The sequence below is a fragment of the Mirounga leonina genome, unplaced genomic scaffold (genome assembly GCF_011800145.1).
Source record: "Mirounga leonina isolate KUSES-001 unplaced genomic scaffold, KU_Mleo_1.0 Mir_53, whole genome shotgun sequence".
Classification (NCBI taxonomy): Eukaryota; Metazoa; Chordata; class Mammalia; order Carnivora; family Phocidae; genus Mirounga; species Mirounga leonina.
This window is the reverse complement of record NW_023270807.1, coordinates 98862596-98887751: the sequence shown is the minus strand read 5'-3', so window position 1 is coordinate 98887751 and position 25156 is coordinate 98862596. Positions and strand designations below refer to the sequence as shown.

Below are 25156 nucleotides of genomic sequence, written 5' to 3'. Positions count from 1 at the left end.
GTTCCCACACAGTATTCTGTTAGTTTCAGGTGCACAGTACAATGATTCAACGATTCCGTGCATTTCTCAGTGCTCAAGTGTACTCTTTATCCCCTTTAGCTCTTCCACCCATCCCCCCACCCACCTCCCCTTTGTTCTCCGTACTTAACAGTCTCTCTCTTGTTCATTTTGTTTCTTAAATTCCACATGTGAGTGAAATCATATGGTATTTGTCTTTCTCTGATTTATCTCACTTGGCATTATACCCTTCAGGTCCATTCATGTTGCTGCAAATGGCAAGATTTTATTCTTTTTTTATGGCGGAGTAAGATTGCATTGTGCATACATAGCACATCTTCTTTATCCATCAGTGGACGTGGGCTGCTTCGATATCTTGGCTATTATAAATAATCCTGCAATAAACATAGGAGTACATATATATTTTCAAATTAGTGTTTTCTTTTCTTTGGGTAAATACCCAGTGGTGAAATTACTGGATCATATGGTAATTATGTTTTTAATATTTTTTAAAGATTTATTTATTTTAGAGAGAAAGAGAGTGTGAGTGGAGGGAGGGGCGGATGGAGAGAAGCCGACTCCCCTCTGAGCATGGAACCTGACTCAGGGATCAGTCCCACCACCCCGAGGATCAGGACCTGAGCTGAAATCAAGAGCTGGATGCTTAACCAACTGAGCCACCCAGGTACCCCTACTTTTCTTTAAATGTTTGGTAGAATTCACCTGTGAAGCCATCTGGTCCTGGACATTTTTTGGTTGAGAGTTTGGTTTTTTTTTTTAATTATTATTATTATTTTTTTAGAGATAGAGCACCTGGACATGTGCAAGTCAGGGAGGGAGGGAGGGAAAGAGAGAATCTTAAGCAGGCTCCACGCTCAGCACGGAGCCCCATACGGGACTCAATCTCACAACCCTGAGATCATGACCTGCGCCGAAATCGAAAGTCAGATGCTTAACAGACTGAGCCACCCAAGCGCCCCTTGTTTTAAGTTTTTTTTAATTACTGATTCAATGTCATTGCTAGTGGCATTGTTGATGGTGTAGTGGTGAGCAAAACTGCCTTCCAGTTCCATTGCTAGTAAGTGGTCTGTTCAGATTTTCTATTTCTTCCTGATTCAGTCTTGGAAGGTTAGGTTTCTAGGAACTTATCCATTTCTTCTAGGTTGTCCAATTTGTTGGCATATAATTTTTCATAATATTCTCTCATCTATTGTATTTCTGTGGTGTCAGTTCTTTCTCCTTCATTTCTGATTTGAGTCCTTTTTGTTGAGTCTGGCTAAAGATTTATCAATTTTCCTGATCTTTTCAAAGAACCAGCTCCTGATTCATCTGTTCCACTTTTTTAGTCTCTATTTCATTTATTTCTGCTCTAACCTTTGCTTTCTATACTGGCTTTGGGCTTTCTTCCTCTTTGTCTAGCTCCTTTAGATAATAAGGTTAGGATATGGGAGATTTTTCCTGCTTCTTGAGGTAGGGCTGTGTTGCTATAAACTCCCCTCTTAGAACAGCTTTTGCTGCATCCCAAAGATTTTGGACCACTGTGTTTTCATCTTCATTTGTCTCTATGTATTTGTTGATTTCCTCTTTGATTTCTTGGTTGACCCATTCTTTGTTTAATAGCATGTTATTTAGTTTTCATGTATTTGTGCTCTTTCCAGATTTTTTGTGGTTGGAAAAAATGCCTGAAATCATTTCAACCTTTTTGAATTTGTTGAGACTTGTTTTGTGGCCTAACATGTGATCTCTTCTGGAAAATGTTCCATGTGCACTTGAATGTGTATTCTGTTTTTGGGTGGAATGTTTTGAATATATCTTTTAGGTCCATCTGATCCAATGTGTCATTCAAAGCCACTGTTTCCTTGTTGATTTTCTGTCTAAATGATCTATGCATCGATGTAAGTAGGTTGTTCAAGTCCCCTACTATTATTGTATTACTGCCCATTTCTTCCTTTATGTCTGTTAATATTGCTTTATATATTTCGGTGCTTCCACTTTGGGTGGATATATTTCTACAATTGTTATATCCTCTTACTGGACTGTTCCCTTTATCATTATGTAGTGTTCTTCTTTGTCTCTTGTTACACCGTTCATTTTAAAGTCTATTTGTTCCAATATAAATATTGCTACACCAGCTTTCTTTTCACTTCCATTTGCATGGTAAATGTTTTTCTATCCTTTCGCTTTCACTCTGTATGTGTCTAGGTCTGAAATAAATCTCTTGTAGGTAGCATATAGATGGGTCTTGCTTTTTTCCATCACCCCATGTCTTTCATTGGAGAATTTAGTCTGTTTACGTTCAAAGTAATTACTGGGGTGGCCTGGGTAGCTCAGTTGGTTAAGTGTGTGTGCCTTCGGCTAAGGTCATGATCCCAGAGTCCCAGGATCGAGCCCCATGTTGGGCTCCCTACTCAGGGGAGAGTCTGCTTCTCCCTCTGCTCCTCACCCACTTGTGCTTGCTCTTGCGTGCTCTAAGTAAAATCTTTAAAAAACAAAACACCCCAAAGTAATTATTAAGTATGTACTTATTGCCATTTTGTTACTTGTTTTACAGTTGTTTTAGTTCTGTTTCTTCCTTCTCTTAATCTCTTCCCTTGTGGTTTGATAGCCTTCTCTAGTGATATGCCTGGATTCCTTTCCCTTATTTTTACATATCTATTACAGGTTTTTGATTTGTGGTTACCATTAGTTTGATATATAACTTTCTGTGCACATAACAGTCTATATTAAGTTGATGGTCACTTAAGTTTGAAATCATTCTAAAAGTACTAAATTTTTACTTGCCCCCCCAACCCCATGTTTTCCCCCCACCCCCATGTTTTATGTGTATGATGTCATACTTTACATCTTATTTTGTGAATCACTTGACTGATTTTTATAGATACAATTGATTTTACTGCTTTTGTGCTTTAACCTCCATACTGGTTTTGTGATTGATCTACTTTTATGTTTGTATTTTCCTGTGAAATTTTTTCCTTTCATAATTTTCTTACTCCTGATTAGGGTGTTTCCTTTCCACTAAAAGAATTCCCTTTAGTGTTTCTTGTAAGGCTGGTTTTAGTGGTGATGAACTCCTTTAATTTCTGTTTGGGAAATGCTTTCTCTCTCCTTCTGTTCTGAATAATAGCCTTGCTGGGTAGGGTATTCTTGGTTGCAAGTTTTTGTTTTTTCCCTTTCAGCATTTTGAATATATCCTGCCACTCCCTTCTGGCCCCTGCAATATTTCTGCTGCAAAATCAGCTGATACAGCCTTACAGGGTTTTCCTTATATGTTAACTGTTCTCTCGTGCTGCTTTAAAAATTCTCGTTGTCACTAATTTTTTGCCAATTATTATGTGTCTTGGTGTGGACCTCCTTGGACTGATTTTGTTGGGGGCTGTCTCTGCCTCCTGGATCTGGAGGTCTGTTTCCTTCCCCACTTTAGGGAAGTTTTCAGCTATTATTTCTTTCTTCTTTTTTTTTGTTTTGTTTTTAATTTATTACTAGAGAGAGAGTGAGAGCAAGAGAGATCACAGAGGTAGAGGGAGAAGCAAACTCACCATTGAGCTCCAGGGAGCCCAATGTGGGGCTCGATCCCAGGACCTGGAGAGCATGACCTCAGCCGAAGGCAGATGCTTAACCGACTGAGCCACCCAGGCGCCCCACAGCTATTATTTCTTAAAATCAACTTTCTGCCCCCCTCTTCTCTCTCCTTCTGGGATCCCTCTAGTGCAAAGTTATTACGCTTGATTATGTCCCTGAGTTCCATTAACCTATTCTCCTTTTTCCTTTGTCTTTTTGATGTTCAGCCTGGTTGCTTTCCAGTACTGTCTTCCAGCTTGCTGATCCATTCTTTGTCTCCTCTAATCTACTACTGATTGCTTCTAGTGTGTTTTTAATTTCAGTTACTGAGTTCATCCCTGATTGGTTCTTTTTCATATTTTTATCTTTGTTGAAGGTCTGAGATCCTCCACTCTTCTCAAATCCAGTAAGTATCTTTATGATCATTATTTTGAATTCTTCATCAGGTATATTGCTTATCTGTTTCATTTAGCTCTTTGGCTGTGGTTTTGTTCTGTTCTTTCATTTGGGACATATTCTTCTGTCTCCTTATTTTGTCTAACTCTGCATTCGTTTCTTATTAGGAAAGTCAGTTATGTCTCCTGATGTAGCCTTATGAAGAAGAGGCCTGTGGTCCCCTGTTCACCTCAACCAGGAGCCTCAGGGGTGTCTTATTTGACAGTCTTCTGTGTGGACTGCATGTACCCTACCCTACTGTTGTGCTGAGCCTCATTTGCCTTCAGTCCAGTCGGCTGTTGTGGGCTGGGTTTGATCCCTATGCTAAGAGTCAGTCTGGGGTGGTTGTGGGCTTGCAGTTGGGTGGTGTCTGCAGTCAGACCAGATGCCTGTCCTCAGCCCACTTGCAAGGGCTGCTGTCATGCTCAGCTGCAGGGGGGTTCTCCCTGTGTTGTCCTGAGAAGCTTCTGTTGGTGGGCAGGGCTGGCATTCAGGCCAGATGCTTGCCAGCACTGCAGATGCATTGATCCACTGACCCACAGGGCGCTCACCCCGCACTGCTGGTTATAAGGTTTGGCTGCTGGGACTGAGTATATTGGGGTGTGTGGTTATCTTCTCTCTCTACGAGGCAGGAGTCACTTGGGAGAGACAGCAGTCCCTGCCAGGGCTGCTTCTAGGATGAGACCTGGCAAGATCCGCTTTGGAGGGAGTCCTGCCAACTGAGGTGGTCTGGATGGGGCAAGTCCACAGGAGAACACGGGGGCAGGGTATGTGGTGTTAGCAAGGTAGGTGGAGAGTGTTCACCCTGTTTCCTGCAGGTGGTCCAGGTGAGGGTGGAGGCGATGGCACCAGCTGGCTCTTTGTTCTTAGAGAAGTCTCCTAAAGATCCCTGTCCCTCCAGCACCCATTCTGAGATTACCCCAGGTGCTTTTCAGACTGCTGCTTCTATGCCATATCTCAGCAGGCTTGTTATGCTAGCTCTTTAAGAAAGAGTGAGGACTATTTCCTATCCCCCTCGGCCCTCCTGGAGCTGAGCCACTGATTTTCGAAGTACCTGGAGTTAAGCCCAGCTGGTTATGAAAAACCCACAAACTCGAGACCCACTGGTTTTCAAAGCCATCTTTCATTGCTGATCCCCCGTGCCTAGGGGTGCCTGGTGTGGGGTCTGTTCTCTGGTACATTTGGTGTCCCTCTTGTTTGTGGTTAGTCTCACCAGGAGTTTGGTTCCTGACCATGTCTCCACCCCTCCTACCTTTTTAATATGTCCTTCTCTCGACAGTTAACTGGAAAGTCTGTTTTGCCCATATTTGGATTATTTTCTGGGTTGGATGCACTGATGTGGCTGTTACCTAAGTTGTGTCCATGGGACAAGGGGAGCTCAGGATCCTCCTACTCTGCCATCTTCCCAGAAGTCCTCTAGGTGGGTTTTCAGTCCCATCTTAACTGAGGCTGCTGTAACACTAGGGTTTTGGGAGAACTACTATCTTCCCAAATTGATAAAACACTTCGGCAGAGTTCATGGATCAAATTTTGAGGTCCCCAAAATGCTCATCAGATTGGGATTAGGGTGAGGTGAGCAAAGCGCCTAGGGGCACTGGTGGAGGTGACTGCTGTCAGGGTCAGGCAGGTACAGGTGAGTACCTGAGAGTGAGTACCTCCTTAAAGTCTGCCCCCCCGCCCTGGTTTGAGAGCCCATAATGGCTCGCAAACTATTTGTTGAAATTCTGACCTACAGGAAGAGACACATTTTACATTCGGTCAGTACACACACGTGCACAGAGAGACATTTACACCGAAACAAAGATTACAAAGTAACACTTTCAGTCTTACCTTTGGAACACACCCTGGTATTTTCTATTCTGTTTTCAAAACTGCTGTTCATGGCCCTCTAAACTGATTTTACAATCCACTAATGAAACTGCAACCTGCAGTTTAAAAAGCCTTGCTTCAGGGGGTGCTCAACATTTTAACGCATGGGCTACTTGATAGGATTCCAACGACAGCTAAAAACTATCAACCCTGGGCATTTTTCACGATGGTCTTCATGTGTTCGACAGAACTTCGGGGGACCCTTTACTGCTGTCTCTCATCTTGCTTAATAGGAGGAGTCTGGGGGCCACAACAGGAAGCCCAAGCCACCCGTGGTAAAAAGGGGATGCACCGGACCCCACTCCACGTAAGCCGCCTGTCTGAGACCCGGACGCTTCCTGAAATTCCCTACTGACTGCCTCCCCGTTAGGACAGGGAGGAAACAAGACACGTAGCCTTCAGCTCACCCTCTGTCTCAGTAACTGCTCCGCACTCAGGCCATGCCGCAGGGGCGTTTACAATATTGCTGCTTTTGTGACCCTGATGGCTGGCCTACCTGGTAAACTGTTTTCCTTAAGGACCTAATAGCTCCCAACACTCAAATGCTGGTTTTTACTGTGAAGAGACAAGGACATAGGAGACACACAATTTAGGTTTTACAGCTGCAGGTATTTTGGATGCAGTTTATTGGCCTCACAGCAGTCGGGAGGAGCAGAGACTAATGACTAGGAGGTAGGAAAGTCAGACAGGAAGCGATCATTGCCGAGGCCATCATGGTAACAGAATCCTCCTTTTTCAGAAAATCGTACTTTCAAATCAGGTATTTTCAAAGCGAGAGCATCCTTTTTAATGACGCCTCATTTATAAAAAGATCAAAGCTGAAATGTAGGGGTGGCTCAGGGCAAAGACGCCACAGACCAGCAGGGCTTACAGGCTGCCTGACAAACACGGGCTCCTTTAAACACACCTCACATTCATCTCTGCAATCAGCGGAAATACTTCCCTAGTGGGAACCAGAACAGCTTGGTTTAAGATTTGAATAAGCAAGGTGCGGGGGGGCGGGGGGCGCGGAGATACCATGTTCTTAACTGTCAAGTGGACCAGACAGAAAAGATGGGAAAAAAAAAAAAAAAAAGTCACATCTATTTTGAAAACACCTTGCTTTTGCAGTGCTTTGTGGCATGAGTTGTTGTGGACCTGGCAGTTTTGTACCTTGCTCGCATCCTGTCGTGCTGCTTTTCAAAGCGAAATTTATGGCTGATCGTGTGGTGCCGAAACCTCTCTGCTGAACATCTGCTACGTGCGGATAATTATGAACCACCGATTGGACTGCGTTTGTCATCTGCCGTGAGTCCGGCACTCCATACTCCAGCTACGGGCAAAAACATTCTCCTTCCAGTGAGGAGACCATGGGTGGGCCTGGCCTACTGATGTGAAGTCTGGGGACTGTCCCTGAGCCCCAGTCATGCTCTCTGAGGGACAAGGAAGTACCGTATTAGATGTGTGTAGTTGGGTGATGTCTAGCTGGCCTGAAGTTTTGAGATTTTTTTAAAAAACAAAAATGTAGTATTTTAAGATTTAATCATATAGCCTGTACTTATTCAGAGATGTAGCTTCCACAGAAAGGAAGCAAAGACCGTTAGGGTAAAGTCAGTCTTTTTACTTTATTTCGGAATGAATTTAGATGCTTTTGCACTGTCATCTTTGATGAACAGCTGGATTCTGGCAGGGGTACACCAAAGGGGCGCCTGCAGCCGTGATCCACAAGACAACAATAAGCCTGCTTCCCTGGGCAGTGTCCCAACACCGAGGGCCGCCGCGCTTGGGCTGACTGCCCAGTTTGCAGTCCATGTTTTACAAATGCTAGGTATTAATATGTCATTACTTTGTTTAGCTCTTAGAACTATCTGTAAGAAAGGAACTCATTTACTATTTCAGTGGTGAGGGGGCTCAGAGGCTATGAAGTCATTTGACCAAAGTCTTGGGCTTGTAAATGCTCTATTCAAGTTTCAAAGCCTCCAGGACCAGGACTTCTGGTTCTAGACCCCACGGCCCTTTCCATGATGTACCCTGGGGCTAAGGCGCTGAGAGCTTCAGGGCAACGGGAAGTTGAGGGTCCTATCTTTGACACACAAGTGTCTTAAACTCTCATTTATGTGCAAACTGGGATGGAAGACTCGTTTCTCAAAAATGTCCGTTGCCTAGTTTCTCGAGAGCTGTTCAGTCCTTTTAAGAATCTTAATTAAGCACCAGTAATCCTGGAAAAATTCTTCTCCCTATTGCCAGTATCCCCAAGAGCATGGCTCAGGCTTAGGAAGAAAAGGAGTCATAAATGACCCAAGTGGCTTGCATATTAAGGCGCACTCATAATTATCTGTGTGGACATTACCGTGTTCCAGGTTCTCACTGCTTTCATAGCATCCTGAGTCTCGCGGAGAGCATCCACTCAGGCCCTGGCTGTCCACCAGCAGCTTCTCCTGGGATCCTGACTGGTCGCTGTTACCTAAAGAAGGTAAACACACAGCATGGAATCATAAGGGGAAGTAAAAGCAGAGGTTTCAAAGTCAACCAAATCCTGATTTTATCCTGCTATCCACATTTTTAAGCCTTGAACTTCTGGAAGAGAGCTCTTTTAAAGTGAATGAAATAAAAATGAACGGATGAGATCAGAACATATTTTCTATAAAGTATACCATGATGATAAATTCAGAGGGAGAGTATGGAGTCGCAGGTCGTCAGTGTCTTTTAAGTTACCCAGAGGATGACTCCGGGTTCAGGCCAGTCAGGAAGCGGGAGAATTCAGAGCACTGTGTGAGCAGTCAGGGCAGCTTTCTGAGAGGTGGTACCACGGACTGGAAGGCAGGAGTGACTATGCCCCTTTCACAGGCAGGTTACCTTAATATTTGTCTTCCAAGTTATTTGTCACCAGCTTTCCCAATTTGGAAGCCAATGTGTAAGTAAGTGGTAAATGAAACACTGAATTTCATTACAATCTGGGAGCATTCTTAGGTCTTGGTGACAAGCGCTGGTTCTTGTAGTCTCTCAACAGGAGTAAGGCTTGCGAATGGGGGGGCACAGGTTAAATCCTTGTTTTTGTTGTGTGTTAGGAGCTTTTCTTTCCTTTTTGCCCTCTCCCTTTGTTTGGGGTCAGCATTTCTATTCCCTGTACACAAAGGTTCAGACAGGGCAAGTTCAGGAAGCCCCCTCACTTGGACACTGAGTCATGAACACTCTTCAGGTGGGTGACTGGGTGACTGAAAGAACCCTTAGAGAGAAGTACCTGGTGTTTCTGTCCAGGGAAAGTGCCTCAAGTCAATCCCCTGGGAAATAAGGTTGGGGGGTGGGGTGGCGCCCTTCATCACTCAGTCACATCACCTGCACATTCTATAAAGAGGGCACATAAGGCCTTCATGGGAGCGAGGTTAGGAAGGACATCTTTGTATTATGCAGAGAAAGTACTTGGTCACATAAAACAGAAACCAAGAAAACAGTTTCTGCATAAATGGCTTTAATTTATTTTCCTTTCTCTTCACTGCCCCTCCCCCGATCACATACATAAGGGAAAAATAAAAAAAACCAGAAATCTGATGCCGTTTCTCAGGTCATTAAAAAATGTACGGTAGGAAGGCAGATGACCGCCATTCCGCCACGCACCAACTGTCCCTCCTGCCCACTCTCCACTTCCTGTTGGCATTTCTCACAAGAATCCTGGCAGAGGAAGCCCTTATAGTAGAATCCCAAATTAAGAAGTGCTATTTTTTAAATGACTAATGAAAAATTAATTGGAAGCACAACAGCAAAACCTTCGCCCACCCCCACACACAAAGTAGAACATTCTAGAGTGTTATCCTCATTATGTGGAAGAGCCTGTGGATTTGAAGTGGCCTTTGTCCTCGTCTAGTATGTTATTTAGGAAAATGATACGTGTAAAATGAGGGCTTTGAGCTATCAGTTACAACCCAGGAAGAGGAATCAATGTAGCTTGTCCTTAGCGAGACAGTTCAGTGTACCGCCTCAGCCAAAACACACTCCAAAGTGCTGACCGATGGGAATAAAAGAGAACGCTTGTCCCGTCACTGTATGAAGATGCAGACTGTGTCTGCATCTTTGGGGCTGCCAGCCTCATCCGACACGGCCGGGGTGCCTGAAAGCCAGTTCAGAGGATGTGGTCCTGAGGCCTACACCGAGGGGCTATGGTCACTTCCTGAAAGATCCACTCAGCAGCTACTTAGCAGGACCCCAACTATCACGTTTAGGAAAAGTCCCTCACACTAAAAGCCAGTATTTACCAAGTAACTTGCCCTCTTTGATTAGGGAGCGCTCTTAGATGGAATGGCAGATTCAAGGCCACATCCTCTCCCCCACTAACTAGCATGAATGCCAAGGTACAAAGGAGAAGAAAGAAGGTGAGCTGGGACCATGAAAATTCTCACAGTCAAATAAGCTCAGAGGACTGGGTTTGGGGGCTGAAACCCTGTGTGGGCATGACCTGAACTTGGACCTGAAGCCCTCCCCCATCACACATACACACAGGGAGGAAGAATAACCTCGGGAAGGAAGAGGAAAGGGAATGGGATTCTTGGATAGCCGGCCTTTCAATGAGCTTCCAACGGTTCTTTGTAGTTCTTTAAAACAGAATTGAAGCAAATATGCCAAAATGTTAGCTTTAGTTAGATTTAAGAAGTAGATATGTGGATTTGTTCCTTTCTCTGTACTTTTCTGTATATTAGAAATAATTGCTGATTAAAATTCTTATTACAATTCTTTAAAAAGAGCTTTTTTTTGGCAGGCCTAAGACAGTGGTTTTGGTGTCAGTGCAAGGAAATGCTATCAGACAATTAAATGGCACCCTGTACGAAGGCCTGCATTCCCCCTGCACAGATGTGCAATGAGAGAGACTGGTGGGTCTGACTGCCAGCTCACGCTGGAGATGTGCTTCTTGCTCTTGTGGGTAGCTGAGCGAGAAAATCCACAAGATCTCAGTAGATCTCTGGATCGATCTAGTGCATAGAAATTTAGCTTGACAGAAATCTATGGTGTTCCTTTAGGTTATCAGTTACTTAAATACAATTTAACTGCACTGAATGTAAAGTCTTACAATCCTGGGATATGTCTGGACCCAGACCATTGGCACTGATCAGCACCCCGGAGCCCCCGAAGCCTTTGAGAACCAGAAAAAGGAAGGGCTGCTTTGTGCATTAGGGATAGTCTGAGCAACGGCACAGCACAGATGTGAAATGGTATTTATAAAGAAGCAAAGAGCCCTCCTTAGACTTCTGAGTATGCATCATGATAGGCAGATTCCCTCCTATAAAATATCCCTTGGTGCAGACCTCAGGACCTGCTCCCCCGAGGGGCAATGGATCTGAGCCAATGTGGCAGGAAAAAGACTAAGCACAGATCCACCCTGTCTTATCCTCAGGGTGTAGCTTCGCTCCTATGCTCTGAAAGCTACAGGAAACATAACGGACAGGGTTTATAAACCACCTGTTCTCAGTGGCTGAGGAAGAGCAGATGTGGTCCAGGAGAGTAGATGATTTAACGTTCATTGATATTAATAGAGCTGGCTGGCCACACCCGGCACTGGGCCAGGAGGCTCTCTGTCCACAACCTGGCCACACGCCCCCTCCCCAAGAGACAGCTCCCCTACCAAAGAGACCCGATATGAAGCACAATTCTCTTCAAATCTATCCCTGAAGGCAGTATGTTTATCTAGGGTTCAGACATCTATTGGATGGTGTGTGGTCCTCTATGTTTACTAGTTAACTTAGAGGGAGGACCAATTAAGGAGAAGTGAATTTCACTGTACTGACTCACTCGCTTCCATGTGTCTTGGGCCTGATACATTCAGTAATATGGATTTTTTTTTTCCCCACCATTAACCCTGGTTTTGGTTTGTCTTTTAGCAATAGAAATGCTATTAGCTGGCGAAGCAGAGCACTTGAAAGAAAATGCATTTGAATTCGGTAACTAGAAAGGATACTCCCCTCGTGATGAATAATTTCAGGGGTATTTTTGATGTCAGACTGAAGAATAAAGAGCAAGATCAGACTAGGTTAATGGAGCAGAGGATACAGTATATTCAAATAGACTCCATAAAAGCTGGGAGCCTACTGAACTCTGCCCAGGGACTGTAAAAGTGAGCTCTCGCCCCGGCCGTCTCTGCTCTCCACAGTCACCTCAGTAGTCCCTGCTTCAGGGGAAGCTGATGAAGGTCATTTATTCATTGACCCTCCCAGTCGATCAGGAAACCGCTCTGGAGTGCTGTGAGAAGGGACTGGCCCTGGGCTGGGCAGGACGCTCCAGTGCGTCAGCTTCCTCTGACCCCAGGCGTCCTGAGGACAGTGCCCAAGGGGGCCTCTACCATGTGAAGGAAACGTAACTTGTTTCTCAGTCACTGGGAGCATCATTTTCCTCAAATGTTACCTAGAAACATGCCAGGAAAGGCACCAGCAGTAAGGTTTTCTTTTGCTCTCCCATCAACCGAAAGGGCTACGTGGGGGATTTCACGCCTTTGTGCCATTTGACATAATACAAGACGGACCCCGGCTCTGGATGGAATAGGACCGAAGGAGGGACTGTAGGGACGCGAGTGTGTGGCTGAGCTAACGAGGGACCCTTGGGTGCGGGGAAGAACTTACTGTCATATTCCTGTAACAGTTCCACTGCTGTCAGGAGAACAGCCCTGTGTTCCGGGTCCCTGATATTTAACTCATCCAAGTCTTCCTCCTCCAGGAGCTTAAAGGTGTCCAGGTCTTCGTACCCATTGAACAGGAAAGTGGGCATGTGCTCCTGGGAGGGAAGGGAAGGAAGCCAGGGGTGAGTCAGCAAGCGCTGCTACGTGATGCTTGACCAACACCTGGCCTCAAACCCCTGACCCCTTTCCACGGTCACTTTCGTGCTAACTGGAAGGTTGGTAACTCTCATTTATAATGTGTTCTGTACCTCCCAGCCACCCCAGGTTAGCAGGCGAGCAAGGCATTGCATTAACCTTGGGCCACAAAGGTGGACCTTGCAGGCTGAGATGGACCCCGCTGGCTTGCATTTTAACTGTGCCTTTGCCCTGACTGAGGCCTTTTGCCATACAGCGCACCGTGGAGGATACTTTTATTTACAGAGCTACTGAAATCCAACTCAAAGCCCTGTGCCTTCCTCAGGAGCCAGAGAATTTGCAAGGACGACCCAGAGTCTACTCTGTGGCCCCAGTGTACTAGATCCTAGGAATACCTGTGGGGCAGGGGCCTGTGGGCGACTCCTCACAGCCTGGGGAACCCAGTGAGCAGGGCGCCAGAGCTTTGTGCTCACAGCTCTTTGAGAGCTATTCTTGGGGCCAGCAGCAAATTTTGACCTGGGACTTGTGCGTCAACCTCAGCAGAGGCCAAGAGCAGCATTAGCATACTGGTACCTATTTCTGAAGAGTAACGGATACTCATCCTAGTAACGGGCTGCCTTGCTGGACGACACAGATCGCCCCCCCTTCCCTAAAAGTGCCCTTGCTTAATTTAGGAAAAGGAGAAGGCAACAGGGCGCCACGTGTGACTGGAATGGGACAAAACTGACTTTCAGGTTGATCCGATCAAGGAGATCTTCCACAGATTTGGGCTGGGGTGGTCTTCCTTTTCTCCTCCTTCTGGTGGGGCGCTTGGGCTTCTCTTCTTCCTCATTTAGCACATCTACATAGATGAACTTGAATGTGCCGACCTTGTTGTTCAACAGACCCATCCAGGTGCCCATGGGTGGCTTGCTGATGATATCGATGATGTCTCCTTTCTGTGGCCCAGGGAACAAAGATCTTTCCATTAGATCCGTCTCTAGGCATGAACCATGCATCAATTAGATGTGTTCATCACGCAGACGGGAAGCTACTGAAATCACTATACATAACTGGGAGCTTGGCAGAGAGCCAGATTCCATGCAGGCCCGAGGTCCCGAGGCCTCCTACCCTCCACCCCCTGAACCATGAGATGAAGTGTGGCCCAAGTCTTTCCTGGTGCTTATGGCTAGCTGGGCACCTGGCCATCATCCAGAACTCCTACTTCCTAGAGAAACACTTCCCACCAAGCAAATGCCAGCACAGTCCCTGGTCTGGAAACGCTTCAGAAACTGTGAGCAGCTCCATCTGTCCCAGTAAACATCACTCGCCAGTCACACAGAGAAGACAGTTAAGGTTTCTTCAACTGGACAAAGACAGACACTGGAGGGTGGAGGGCAACGGGAATTCTAAAAGGAAGCTCCGGTCGCAGGGAAGGGCTGGGGATGAAGTGGGGATGACAGAGGATTAACACAAGACCCACCTCTGTCCGACATGCTAGGGTCTCTGTACAGAGGGGACCGGTTTATCAGCGAAGCCGAGATACTGGCCAGCGTGCACCACAGGAGTCCAGCATTCAACAGCAAGGCAAACAGACCGCCTCTTAAAGGCATGGAGAGCCGGGCTGAGGCCAGGCAGAGACCCACCTTGAGCTTGAGCGAGTCTGTGTCGTAGGGACTAGGCGTGAAGTCGGTGTGCACCCTGGCGCGCCCACAAAAGGGGCCCCGATAGGGGGGCTCCTCATCATCACCGTCTTCCGACTTGACACTCTCCCTGTTGCTGGTTGAGGAATCAGTGGTACTTACTGTCTGACCACCTGCACGGGAAAAACAGGAAGGACAAGGGTCAATGCAGACTTCCTGCACAGCAAAGCTTAAAGGCATGAAAGCCATCACAGATCAGGAAACTCAGGGACAGTGCAGGGAGGTCACAAGGCACAGCTCACATCAGAACCACAGCGGGGCCAGGTTAGGAGGCCAGGGGATCGGAGTTTTTGGATTGTTATCCCTAAGCAACCATCTAAGTAGACCGGGAATCCAGGTGGTACACAGACTCCCTAATGCAGGACGCCACAAGCCTCCCATAGTCAGAGCCTCTCCAGCTTACTGTTTTTACCCCATTTTACCAATGAGGAAACTCAGAGAAGTCAAGCAACTTGCCCCAGACCAGTTGCTTTGAAAATGGTGCTTTAAATTGCCCTCTTCTCCCCAGTACCCTCAGCCGACACCCCAGTGAGTCCTGGAGTGGTCGAACAGCACTTGTTACGTGTGACATTTATAATTCTCTCTTCCCCCACCTCTTTTGTTGGTCATTTCATGAGCCTTTCCCCTTGACTTGTTCCTCTCCGTTCTCCAGATCTTTCCTCTGAGGTGCCTTCTCTATTTTCTCTAAAATTCATCACCCCCTCTTTTGTGCCCCTGCTATATACATCTACTCCTGACCAAATATGACTCTCGGCCCACATATCTCTAACAGCACCCTAAGGGCCAGAACTTGGTCTAACTCCTCTTTAAAGTGCCTGACTCTGACACTCAGTAAAAGGCTGATTTTGACTCCTCCAGCTGCAAGCACGTATAATGACAAATCAGACGTACTCATCGAGCTCTGCCCACTCAGAGAACTGCGCAGACTCTCCACAGAACCTCCGGCTTTGAGCTTGGGCTTGTCCATGTGTTCGCCATCTGGCTGTGAAGATGGAGGGGAGCCAGGCATGCCATCAAGGCCCGAGTCCTGGAATGGGTTTCAACAAAATTAAGTTGCATCAGAGTGGATGGATGTTGTTTCATAATTTAAGGCACTTGAGCCCTCCACTAAATCAGTCGCATCCATTTTGATAGCCATATTGGATTCCGTACCCAATATTCTCCTCCTTTTTAATCTATACCCTTGCTTCAGTTTAGAGTTGTTGCTCCCATAACTCAATCACTTTTCATACTCAAATAGATACTCTTGAAATCTTCAAGAAAAATCTATCTAGCTCTGAGAACATTTCATTAAAGGCTTAGAGACTTCTAGCATCATCTCTAGGCCAGTGATAAAACAAGTTCGAATGCAGATCAAGTACAGTTTACCAGTAAAGATCTGGAAGTACTATCAGAAAATATTTAATCTATCAGAAACATTTACACCTAAAAAAGGCCAGATTCTTTTTCTGTTTACAAAAATTCTTGAAATTAGCTAATGAAATACCAATTTAGAATACACATATATAGCCAAAATACTTTTTTTTTGTTTTTTTTTGGTCTGCAATAAAATTTCTCTGTGTCACCATTTGGTTTTTGCTTCTTTTACTTCTTTTGCGTGTTGTTAGTACAAAGCTTTGAGGTCCCTTTCGGGTCAGAATGCTGACAGGAGTCAGCAGTACTTTTCACTTTTGGGGTGGCTAGGTAGCATTAGCTTGGCAGCTGCTGATTTACACACACAAGCACAGCACGCTCACGTGACTGATGGTGCTATAGGGATAGACAATATCATGCTTCAAAACGTTTGCAGTCAGAATGGTTTATTTGCCAAAACAGACCACTTTCTGGCATATTACTTGGCCACGTGAGCACAAAACCATCTAAATGAAACCTGTTATTTACGTAGTGCCGAATCATCAGAAGGGCTTTAACATGATTCTGCGGGTCCTGCAAACATTTAAGGACAACAGTAATGACAGCTTCTGATCCAAAACACTTTTTTTTTCTTTTTTTTTTTAGTAAGCTCCACGCCCAACAGGGGGCTTGAATTCACGACCCTGAGATCAGGAATCACATGCTCTACGGACTGAGCCAGCCAGGCACCCCCGGAACACGTTTATGCTTTATATTTAAGGAAAGTGAGCAAACAAGCTCAAATACAACTATAAACAGAAGTGCCATCACTGAGAAGTAACTGAAGCTGCAGAGTACGAATTCCTGCATACGTTTTCACTACTCTTTCTGAATCATCAAAAAAGTCATCTGTCCAATTATCTTTTTTTTTTTTTTAACACTTCTGGAGACAGCACACAAATTTTGACAAACAGCAATATGAAATAGACAACTCTGATAATGTATGTCCTCAAATGCTTTTACTAACTTATTCATCACGTATTTACTGCTGACCTACAAGAACAAGTACTCTTCCAGGTGCCGGGCATATAGCAAGAACAGGGCAAAGATCTTTGCCATAATGGCTGATATATCTACTAAAATGTTAAACAAAAACAAAAGAAAACCTTGCAACATTAGCCTTCTCTCTCCAAAAGGCATGATACTGGTCATTTACTCTTTTCCCTCCCACTCACGTGAAATGACCGCTTTAACAAAGAGAACTAAGCCCACAAGCCTGTTACATAGTAGCGAAATTACAGAACACAGCTGAAGAGGACACTGAAGTCCTGCGCTCCTGATCTGTCAAGCAGAGACCCACAAAGGATGGACGTGTCCAAGAGCTTTCAGTGGCTACTTCAATCCACGGGAAAAGCAAACTACGAGTCAAGTGCTTGAACTGCGTGATGCTGCTTTCAGTGGCCAGCGCGGCGGCCGCCTCACAGGAGATGCAGCCTCACTGCTGGACGGAAATCTAGGAACTGCCATTGCTCCCAAGCCCATAGGGACAAGAAGGGAAATAATCATGGGGCAGACATACAGGACACAGCCGGACTCCCCCTGGAGGTCTGACAAGCCAGGATTTCTCAGCCTGGGCACGGTCAGAATGTCGGATGGAGAACTGCTGGGGGGAGCCGCTGTAAAACGTTTACCCGCATCCCCATCCTCCCTCCGCTAGATGCCAGCAGCGACCACGCCGCCCCAGCCCCACCCGGTTGTGACTGTCAGAAAGAGCCCCAGCTGCCCTGGGACTGGAGGGGGACCCTCCTCCCCGCTCCATGAGAACCACCGTAATATGCTGAAGACACTGTGCGGGCTTTGCATCCCAGTGCAGGCCACCGGCTAGCTGGTGGTGGTCAGTGAGTCAAACGGGGGGATGCTTGGATGGGAGCTTACTGTGTCCACCAGAGGGCGCAAGCTGAGCGAAAATGTCCGCTTTCCCTGTTTTTATTTGGTGGCTAGAGCATCACCTACCTACTTCCAAGTAGACAAACATCCCATACACAGGTACCTCAACAGACTAAAAGTGAATGCTATAAGGTGCAAATGGTCAAAATCACCTCAAGGCTCAGCTCTCCAAATGCCTTTATTCCCTCCACCCACCTAGTTAGGACAGGAACTGGTCATGTTTCTCCTGATGAAATTAGACAACTGGAGGGGCTCTATGCTGTGCTATCTTATTGGCCACAGAGAGAGAGGTCCAGTCAGTGAAAATGCCCCTGCAGAAACAACTGCTGTGGGCAGCCCTGCAGCCAGACTTTCCGAGTCTACCTGCTATGAGCTTTTAGAGTAAGTTCCGCTACACCTTTTTAAAAAAAGTCTGCTGTCTAAGGAAACTTGAGTGGCTTTTTTAGCTTTGATTCTGATAACACCCATTTTGTAGCGAGGACTATTTCCGCTTGTTTATTTCGTTTCTTTACGTGTTGTATTTTTCTCGTGTGTCTGTAAAAGACAGGGCCCAAATCGTGGATTCTCAGCACTGAGCATGGACCACTCTAAGTGCTTTGTAAACGTTCACTGACTCTGAATAAATGTCTATCGAACTTCTGTGTCCATGGTCCTAGAGCCTGGTTAATACCAATGCTTTGTATTTAGCACCATCTCAGATCTCAGACTGATCATCCTCGGCTCGGCTCTTGGCTCAGGAGTTGCATACCTGCTCAGAGACAGAGCTGCTATATTTTTTAGACATCCTCTTCCTCATTGTCTCTTTCACTGATTTCACCTTTTTCCCAAGAGAGATGCGGGAGGCAGTGGGTGACTTGATAACTTCTTTGTACACAAAATCTCCTTCTTTACTCTGCAAAACAAAGTGTTGTAAGTACCTTTAACCACAGACAAATGAAGCCCTGAAACAGGTTTTATTATTCAAACCATTAATGTTCTACCTCTCAGAAAAATATTGGCATCCCCCAGGATCTCGAAATTTTTTCCTATGTTAACTTAGTGCTATGTTATTTGTCTTTTCGATTTAAAATTAAAAGCTACTCACTAAGGGGCTTTTGCATGTTTGTTTAAAGTGAGATGTGTGTCACTTATTATTTTTTTTAACCTTAGTATATTCTTCTCCAGTTACACTTTTCCTCATCATTTTAGCTACCCAAGGGGACTGCATTTCATTGATAAAGAGCGATTATGTTCACATAATCCTGGCAGTGGGGAAGAAGAGGATACTACTGAATCACCCTAGGAAAGTGGTTAAGAACAGAATGGCAAATCTCAGTCATCAGAAGTCCAACGTCCCATCGACTTACATCCCTCTAGAGCTCCGTGTGGTCAGGTACTAAGAGTATGTACATTTCCTTCTCTGAACAAGTTAGACTTGTGGTCCCCTCTCATTGTATCTTGCATTGAAAAAAAAAAAAAAACAACTTTCCCGAGAAAGGAAAAAGAAATCATTCTTCTTCTCTCATTTTTTATTAAAGATTGACTACATAAAATTACTAGATTATGAATCTATAAAATTTGATATCCAAATAAAATATTGTTATCCTTCCAGGAAATTCTCAAACACTTCAAAAATCACAGATGGGTATTTTAGCCGACACATGACATATCCACAAATATAAAGCACGGAATTTTAATTTCATCGTTTCGGAGAAAATGCCTAAGGGGAAAACAAAGCAGTAGGTAAAATTCACCTACATGCTTGGAGCCTCGCAAAGAAAACCTCAAGGAACAGAGTATGGACGCCACAGGGGTGGCCTGTCCCCACGGTGACCCAGAAGGTGTGAGGCCACGAGAACCTTAGCTCCAAAGAGTCTGGTTTGCTCCAGGCCCAAGGAGACGGGGTTCATTCCAGGACACGCCAGACCAGAAAGACCTAGACTCCTAGAGGGCCATGCACTTGGCCTGTGGTCAGACTGGTGTCTCAGAAACGCGGGCACGGACTCTCGCCCCCATCAAGGGCTCCAGCCTGGCACACCACCTGTGTGTACCGGTCGCGTGTACTTGCAACGAGTGTGAACAAAGGGCACGTGTGCTCAAACGGCGAGGACCGTAGAAGCCAAACTCCAGACTGGGTCTGCGACTTGAAGAGAACCAGAAGCGAAGGCACTACGGGGATGGAGGCGGTCATTGTTCATTCCCCGGGCAACAGCAGAGCATCTCTGAGACGGGTGAAACAGGGCCTCCTCCCTATACGATGCAGTATCACCGATGTCACCCACTATCGTTTCTCAGAGACACTAAACATGCAACTGTGTCAGTCACATTGCTTGAATCCAAACCTTTTTTGCTTTTCCTCTGACATATACTCACCATTGCGTCAGAATTGTTGCTGCCAATGTGTAGAGAGCGGTTCGTCAAGTCAAATCCTCCGAAACTGCAGGTTCTCTGTGGAAAGGAGCGGGGAGGGTGGGAATAATCCAGTTATGTTTACATCAGCCGACCGTGCACCAACCCAACACATTTTCCATTTGCAGGACAATCACTGAATCACAAATATGTTACGGGATGAAAGTAGGAAACAAGAAATGATGAGAAAAAAAAATACATGATTCATGTTTTAAGGAAATTTCCCTCGTGTTGTCCTTCCAGAGGCCACTGGAACTGGGCCTACCTCAGAGGTCTAGAATCCCCTTAATGTGCAAAAACCAACTGGTTTAAAACACACACAAACACAAACAAAAAACCACCCACGTGTTAGGTGCTCTAAGATTCCCTGTCGCTTAGCAACAGATCATCCCTTTCCAGTCCTCCGATACCAGCTGCACACAGTAGTGATGACGAGGGGACCCATGTGCTCAGGGTGGTCTGGAAACCCAGGTCTGAAATCCTCTATAGCTCTACCACTGACAGCAGGCTTCTCTAACAGACTCTTGTTTTGTTTGGTTTTCAATCACTGAGAAGGGGAAAAAAGGTTATGTTTAGAGTAGTCCAATCGGGCCAAGAGGATTACTCACTCATTGCTTCCTTGACCTAGCCAAAAATGCTGCTAACTTTCCCATCTAATTGCCCAACTTAACTAATTATGACCCTTTTACTCAGAGTGTATGGAGACACCACATTTGCCCAGAAAGAAAAGGTTGATTCAGTGACTGTCGCTGACCACACTCTTTAATTCCAATAGGAAAAGCACGACGTTATAAAGAATGAAAACCTTCTTGTCCTCTAGTTGGTTTCAATCTTTATGGAATTGCTTACATTTCAGCAATTTTATATTTCAGAACCTGCTTCGAATTCTGTTGTTCTTCCAGCAAAAGCTACTCGATGGCCACTCCCTCCGCCACCCAAAAAAACCTGTTAAGACAGGCTCAAAGCACATTAATTTCTGTTACAACTGACTTACTTTTTAAGCAAATGGTAATAAAAGCTGAATAACAGATTTGGGTGCCAATATTTTATACTACTTCTTTCTCAAAGAAATCTAGTTAACAGCTGTTCGATGGAAGAAATGACCAGAAAAGCACAATGTAGACTATAAACATTGCCTGTTTAGAATAAATATACTTGAGATATATAGAGAAAGCAGAAACATCCAGGAAGGAAAATGCCAAGGTTTCTGGAATCTCACAGATGGCCCTGGTCCTGCCACTTACTTGCTGCATGATAGGTAAAGTACTTAGACTCTGAACTCCACTTTGTCTGTGAGGAGCAGACGTGCTGTGAATGCACTCTTCATCACGGCTGCTCTGAGGATTCGGCAGCTTGTCCCGACAATGACCACACTCAAGTTTAGGCTTAGTCGCCGTTCTAAAGATGCAAATGAAGGGCTGAAGCTCAGCTGTGGACCTTACATTCTAGGAGCTTCCATCCAGGAAGGGACCAGAAGTGAGAGGGGCCGGCACGGCAGAGTGGAGGGGCCAGGAGGGGCCAGGAAACACAGAAGTGCTGCAGGGGACACTCTGGGATAACCCAACTCAGGAGGCCACACAACTGGTTTTTCTCCCTCACCAAAGCTGCCGCTGCTGTTGAAAGTTATCTACCATGGACATAATTCTAATTTTGTATTAAGTATCGATGGGCAATCTGATCTCCCTTATAGTCAACCTCACTGTATTCTAATCTATAAAAAGAGAAAGACCAGGGCGCCTGGGTGGCTCAGTCGTTAAGCGCCTGCCTTTGGCTCAGGTCATGATCCCGGGGTCCTGGGATCGAGCCCCGCGTCGGGCTCCCTGCTCGGCAGGAAGCCTGCTTCTCCCTCTCCCACTCCCACTCCCCCCGCTTGTGTTCGCTCTCTCGCTCTGTCAAATAAATAAACAAAAATCTTTAAAAAAAAAAAAAAAAAAAAAAAGACCGCTTTACTCAAAACCACCAAATCCCTCACCCTGGCAAGCAAGGTTATGGCCACCTCTCAAGGCTAATTTTTAACGTTTACCTTCCCTTTGCGGCTTCTGATGCCAAATAGATTTTCGCATTTTTGCAAAGGCAGTGATTTTATCCTAGTTCCTTTCCTGTGACTCAGGGCTTCACAGACACAGTATGGCGCCCAGATGCCTCATCATTTTATGGCTTCTGCATTGCCCTGCTTTAAATTCCAGCATCGACTGCAACACTGGAGCCCAGCACGTACTTTGTGATGCATATGAAATAACTGAGAAAGAATTTATGTGGAAACTTTACTGCAATAAATTAGAAGCTCATTTATGTCTTCATATGCCAGCTGTAGGCATTTATTCCTAAAATAAAAAGCTCAGAGTGAAGAGTTGACTGGGTTTCTTAGCTACCAACTGTAACCTCTCCCAGTGATATGCTAAGGTGTCTGGAACAGACTCTTCTTTATCAGTGGAGGAGAGACAAAGAATATAACCGTAAACATCGCTTGAACGGATCTTCAGCTTTTTCTGTAATATCAAGCAGTTCCCGAAATAGCACTCCTTCAACAGAGAACACAGACTGTAGAGAGGGTAGTAAAAGAAAGTAAACCAATCTTCGCCTCTGGTGATCTACATAATTGAAACCTAAGTGAGGTGTTTTTTTTTTAAGTTCCTGTATCTCCTATACAGCTAACAGTAAGAACATTTGGGATAGATGCTTGCGGATGAGGAGAGCCAGTCGATGGAATGGTCATGCAGTTGAAAACATGTTTTGGGTGGGTGTGGGGGGTTGAATTTTAAAAATGGACAAAATTCCAAAATGTCATGCATGCCTGTTCCCCCAAACAAAAACTGAATGACCAAATAAAAAGCAAGACAGGTGACCATTTCCAGTGAATATACAGCATTATCATTTCCCTGAGGTTTCGTCAAGCAAATATGGCATTTTTTGAAAGACAAAAGGATCAAGTTTAAAGAGTAAAGGAAACTGTGCACTTTCAGATAAAGTGGAGGTGATATGACGAGAAGGATGGAAAAGGCTGTTCAAAGTAAACCAAGCAAGGAAATTAATCCCATAAAACCAAACCAAACCAAACAACCCCAAAAAACTGTTGTTACAAATGCTTATTTCCCCTTACATTCTCTGAATAATTGGAAAATTAAATTTTGTCTTCCTGATTGTGTAGTTACACTTAACAGGAAAAGGTATGTGCAGATTTCTAATTTAGTACTGAACACGTATTTCAGCAAGTACTAGAACTGTCCAGTACTACCTCAGGCTCATAGTACCTTAAAAATATCCAGCCTTGGGTGACATCTGGGATAGAGATTACACAGTACCACCATGTTTATAGGGAGGAAAAAACTTGGTGCTTGAAAAGAAACTTGCCCCATGTCCATAACTCAAGGTCAGTGAAGAATTAATCACTGGCCCACAATTTCATTAGCACAAATCTTGGAAATATAACTTCTAGAAAGTCTTGCACAGGTTACATTATTAACCTGGCAATAAAGGTGAGGGAGACGCATGAGGAATTCAAGGTACTCAAGGTGGAAAAATTCTCAGTATGACAAGATTTAAGTTCATGGGGATGAGTAACCAATTAACAGAACAGAGGTAGATCTGATCTATCAAGGTCATGTGCAGATGAACTGGGCAGAGCCCTTCTCAAGTTAATAAATTATACCAAGATTGGTTCGCCACAGCATTTTACAGAAGACCTGTGGGTCAGAACTGAAGGAGTGAGAAAGAGAATTCTGTTATTGTACAACAAACACAGAACCAACCACAAACTATCACCATGATGTATAGAAAGAACCAGAAGGGAAGTTGTCACAGTATTAAAGTGTTAGAAGATTTGTACAAATGGGAAAAGATAGAAAATAAGCTCTAGGGGCGCCTGGGTGGCTCAGTTGGTTAAGCGACTGCCTTCAGCTCAGGTCATGATCCTGGAGTCCCTGGATCGAGTCCCACATCGGGCTCCCTGCTCGGCGGGAAGCCTGCTTCTCCCTCTGACCCTCCCCCCTCTCATGCTCTCTCTCTCTCATTCTCTCTCTCAAATAAATAAATAAAATCTTAAAAAAAAAAATAAGCTCTAGCAAGAAAGTCAACACGTGGGAACATCTGGAAAGCCTAAAGGCTAGGATGGACCTACTGACCCTTTTGGAATAGGGAAGGTCATTTTAGGGATGGCATGGACCAATCGGTCTCCATTTCCACAAGAAGCAGAACTTGACTGAATGAATAGAAGTTAGAGCAGTTGTCCGGGGAAGAATATCTGACGCATGAATGTGAAGGAACCCCAGGAAAATCCCCTGTGGGAGGCTGCACTATAGTTTATTCCTTCAGACCCTTAAAGGGGGACGCAGCTAGCAGTCCCAGTGGACTGAACAGGGCGTCAAGGGACAGGGGGCCAGGAAGCCCACAGAACTCCTCACTCTGTGCCATATTGTATGGGTTCCTGTGCAAGCTAAAATTTGGGTGGTAATTTCAGGGAGGAAAATGCTTTTATTCTCAAGGTTGAACATAAGTCTCACCCTAAAAAGCAATCTTACTAGGTTTCTAATAACTCAGTAATAAAACTGAAAAACATTTTTGAATGTAAGTACTTTATTCCCTGCTACATACAGAAGAATCTATGGGGCAGTGGAAGACATTTCTAAATGTCCACCCCTCTGTTTAAAGAAGATAGACAGACTACTGGGTGCCTGGGTGGCTCAGTTGGTTGGGCGACTGCCTTCGGCTCAGGTCATGATCCTGGAGTCCCGGGATCGAGTCCCGCATCGGGCTCCCTGCTCGGCAGGGAGTCTGCTTCTCCCTCTGCCCCTTCCCCCTCTCATGTGCTTGCTCTCTCTCATTCTCTCTCTCTCTCAAATAAATAAATAAAATCTTTAAAAAAAAAAGATAGACTATCAAATAGATTTAAGTAAAACCAAAGAGCTCTAGTATTTTTTGCCCCTCTACATTTAAGAAATTTCTGCTTGGCCCTACTAATAAAAGAAATGTACTTGACGATGTTTTCAAAATCACCAAATCTGTGATTGTGTTGATGGCAATCTTTCCGTGAGCCAGTTTCTATTGTTTTAATGAACTGAAAGAATAAACATGTCTTTTAAGAGCAAAACGTCCTTCTGTTCTGAATCAGCTTCTTTGAGGACAAGTGGCGGGATGGCTGAGAATCAAGACGGCCACTCCTAGAAGGAGGCCAAACCCC

General features: G+C 45.1%; 1 protein-coding gene across 7 annotated transcripts in view; it reads right to left on the bottom strand.

Moving 5' to 3' along the window:
* Positions 1–25156, bottom strand: part of SASH1 (SAM and SH3 domain containing 1) — a 245573-nt gene that overhangs the window by 9524 nt on the left and 210893 nt on the right. For all 7 annotated transcript variants that reach the window (XM_034990970.1, XM_034990972.1, XM_034990968.1 and 4 more), the window contains 7 exons: positions 19945–20019; positions 18341–18484; positions 15205–15340; positions 14257–14426; positions 13360–13569; positions 12441–12591; positions 8189–8302 (listed from right to left, as the gene is read on the bottom strand). In XM_034990970.1, the coding sequence (XP_034846861.1) occupies positions 8189–8302; positions 12441–12591; positions 13360–13569; positions 14257–14426; positions 15205–15340; positions 18341–18484; positions 19945–20019 (1000 nt within the window). The remainder of the gene's footprint in view (positions 1–8188; positions 8303–12440; positions 12592–13359; positions 13570–14256; positions 14427–15204; positions 15341–18340; positions 18485–19944; positions 20020–25156) is intronic.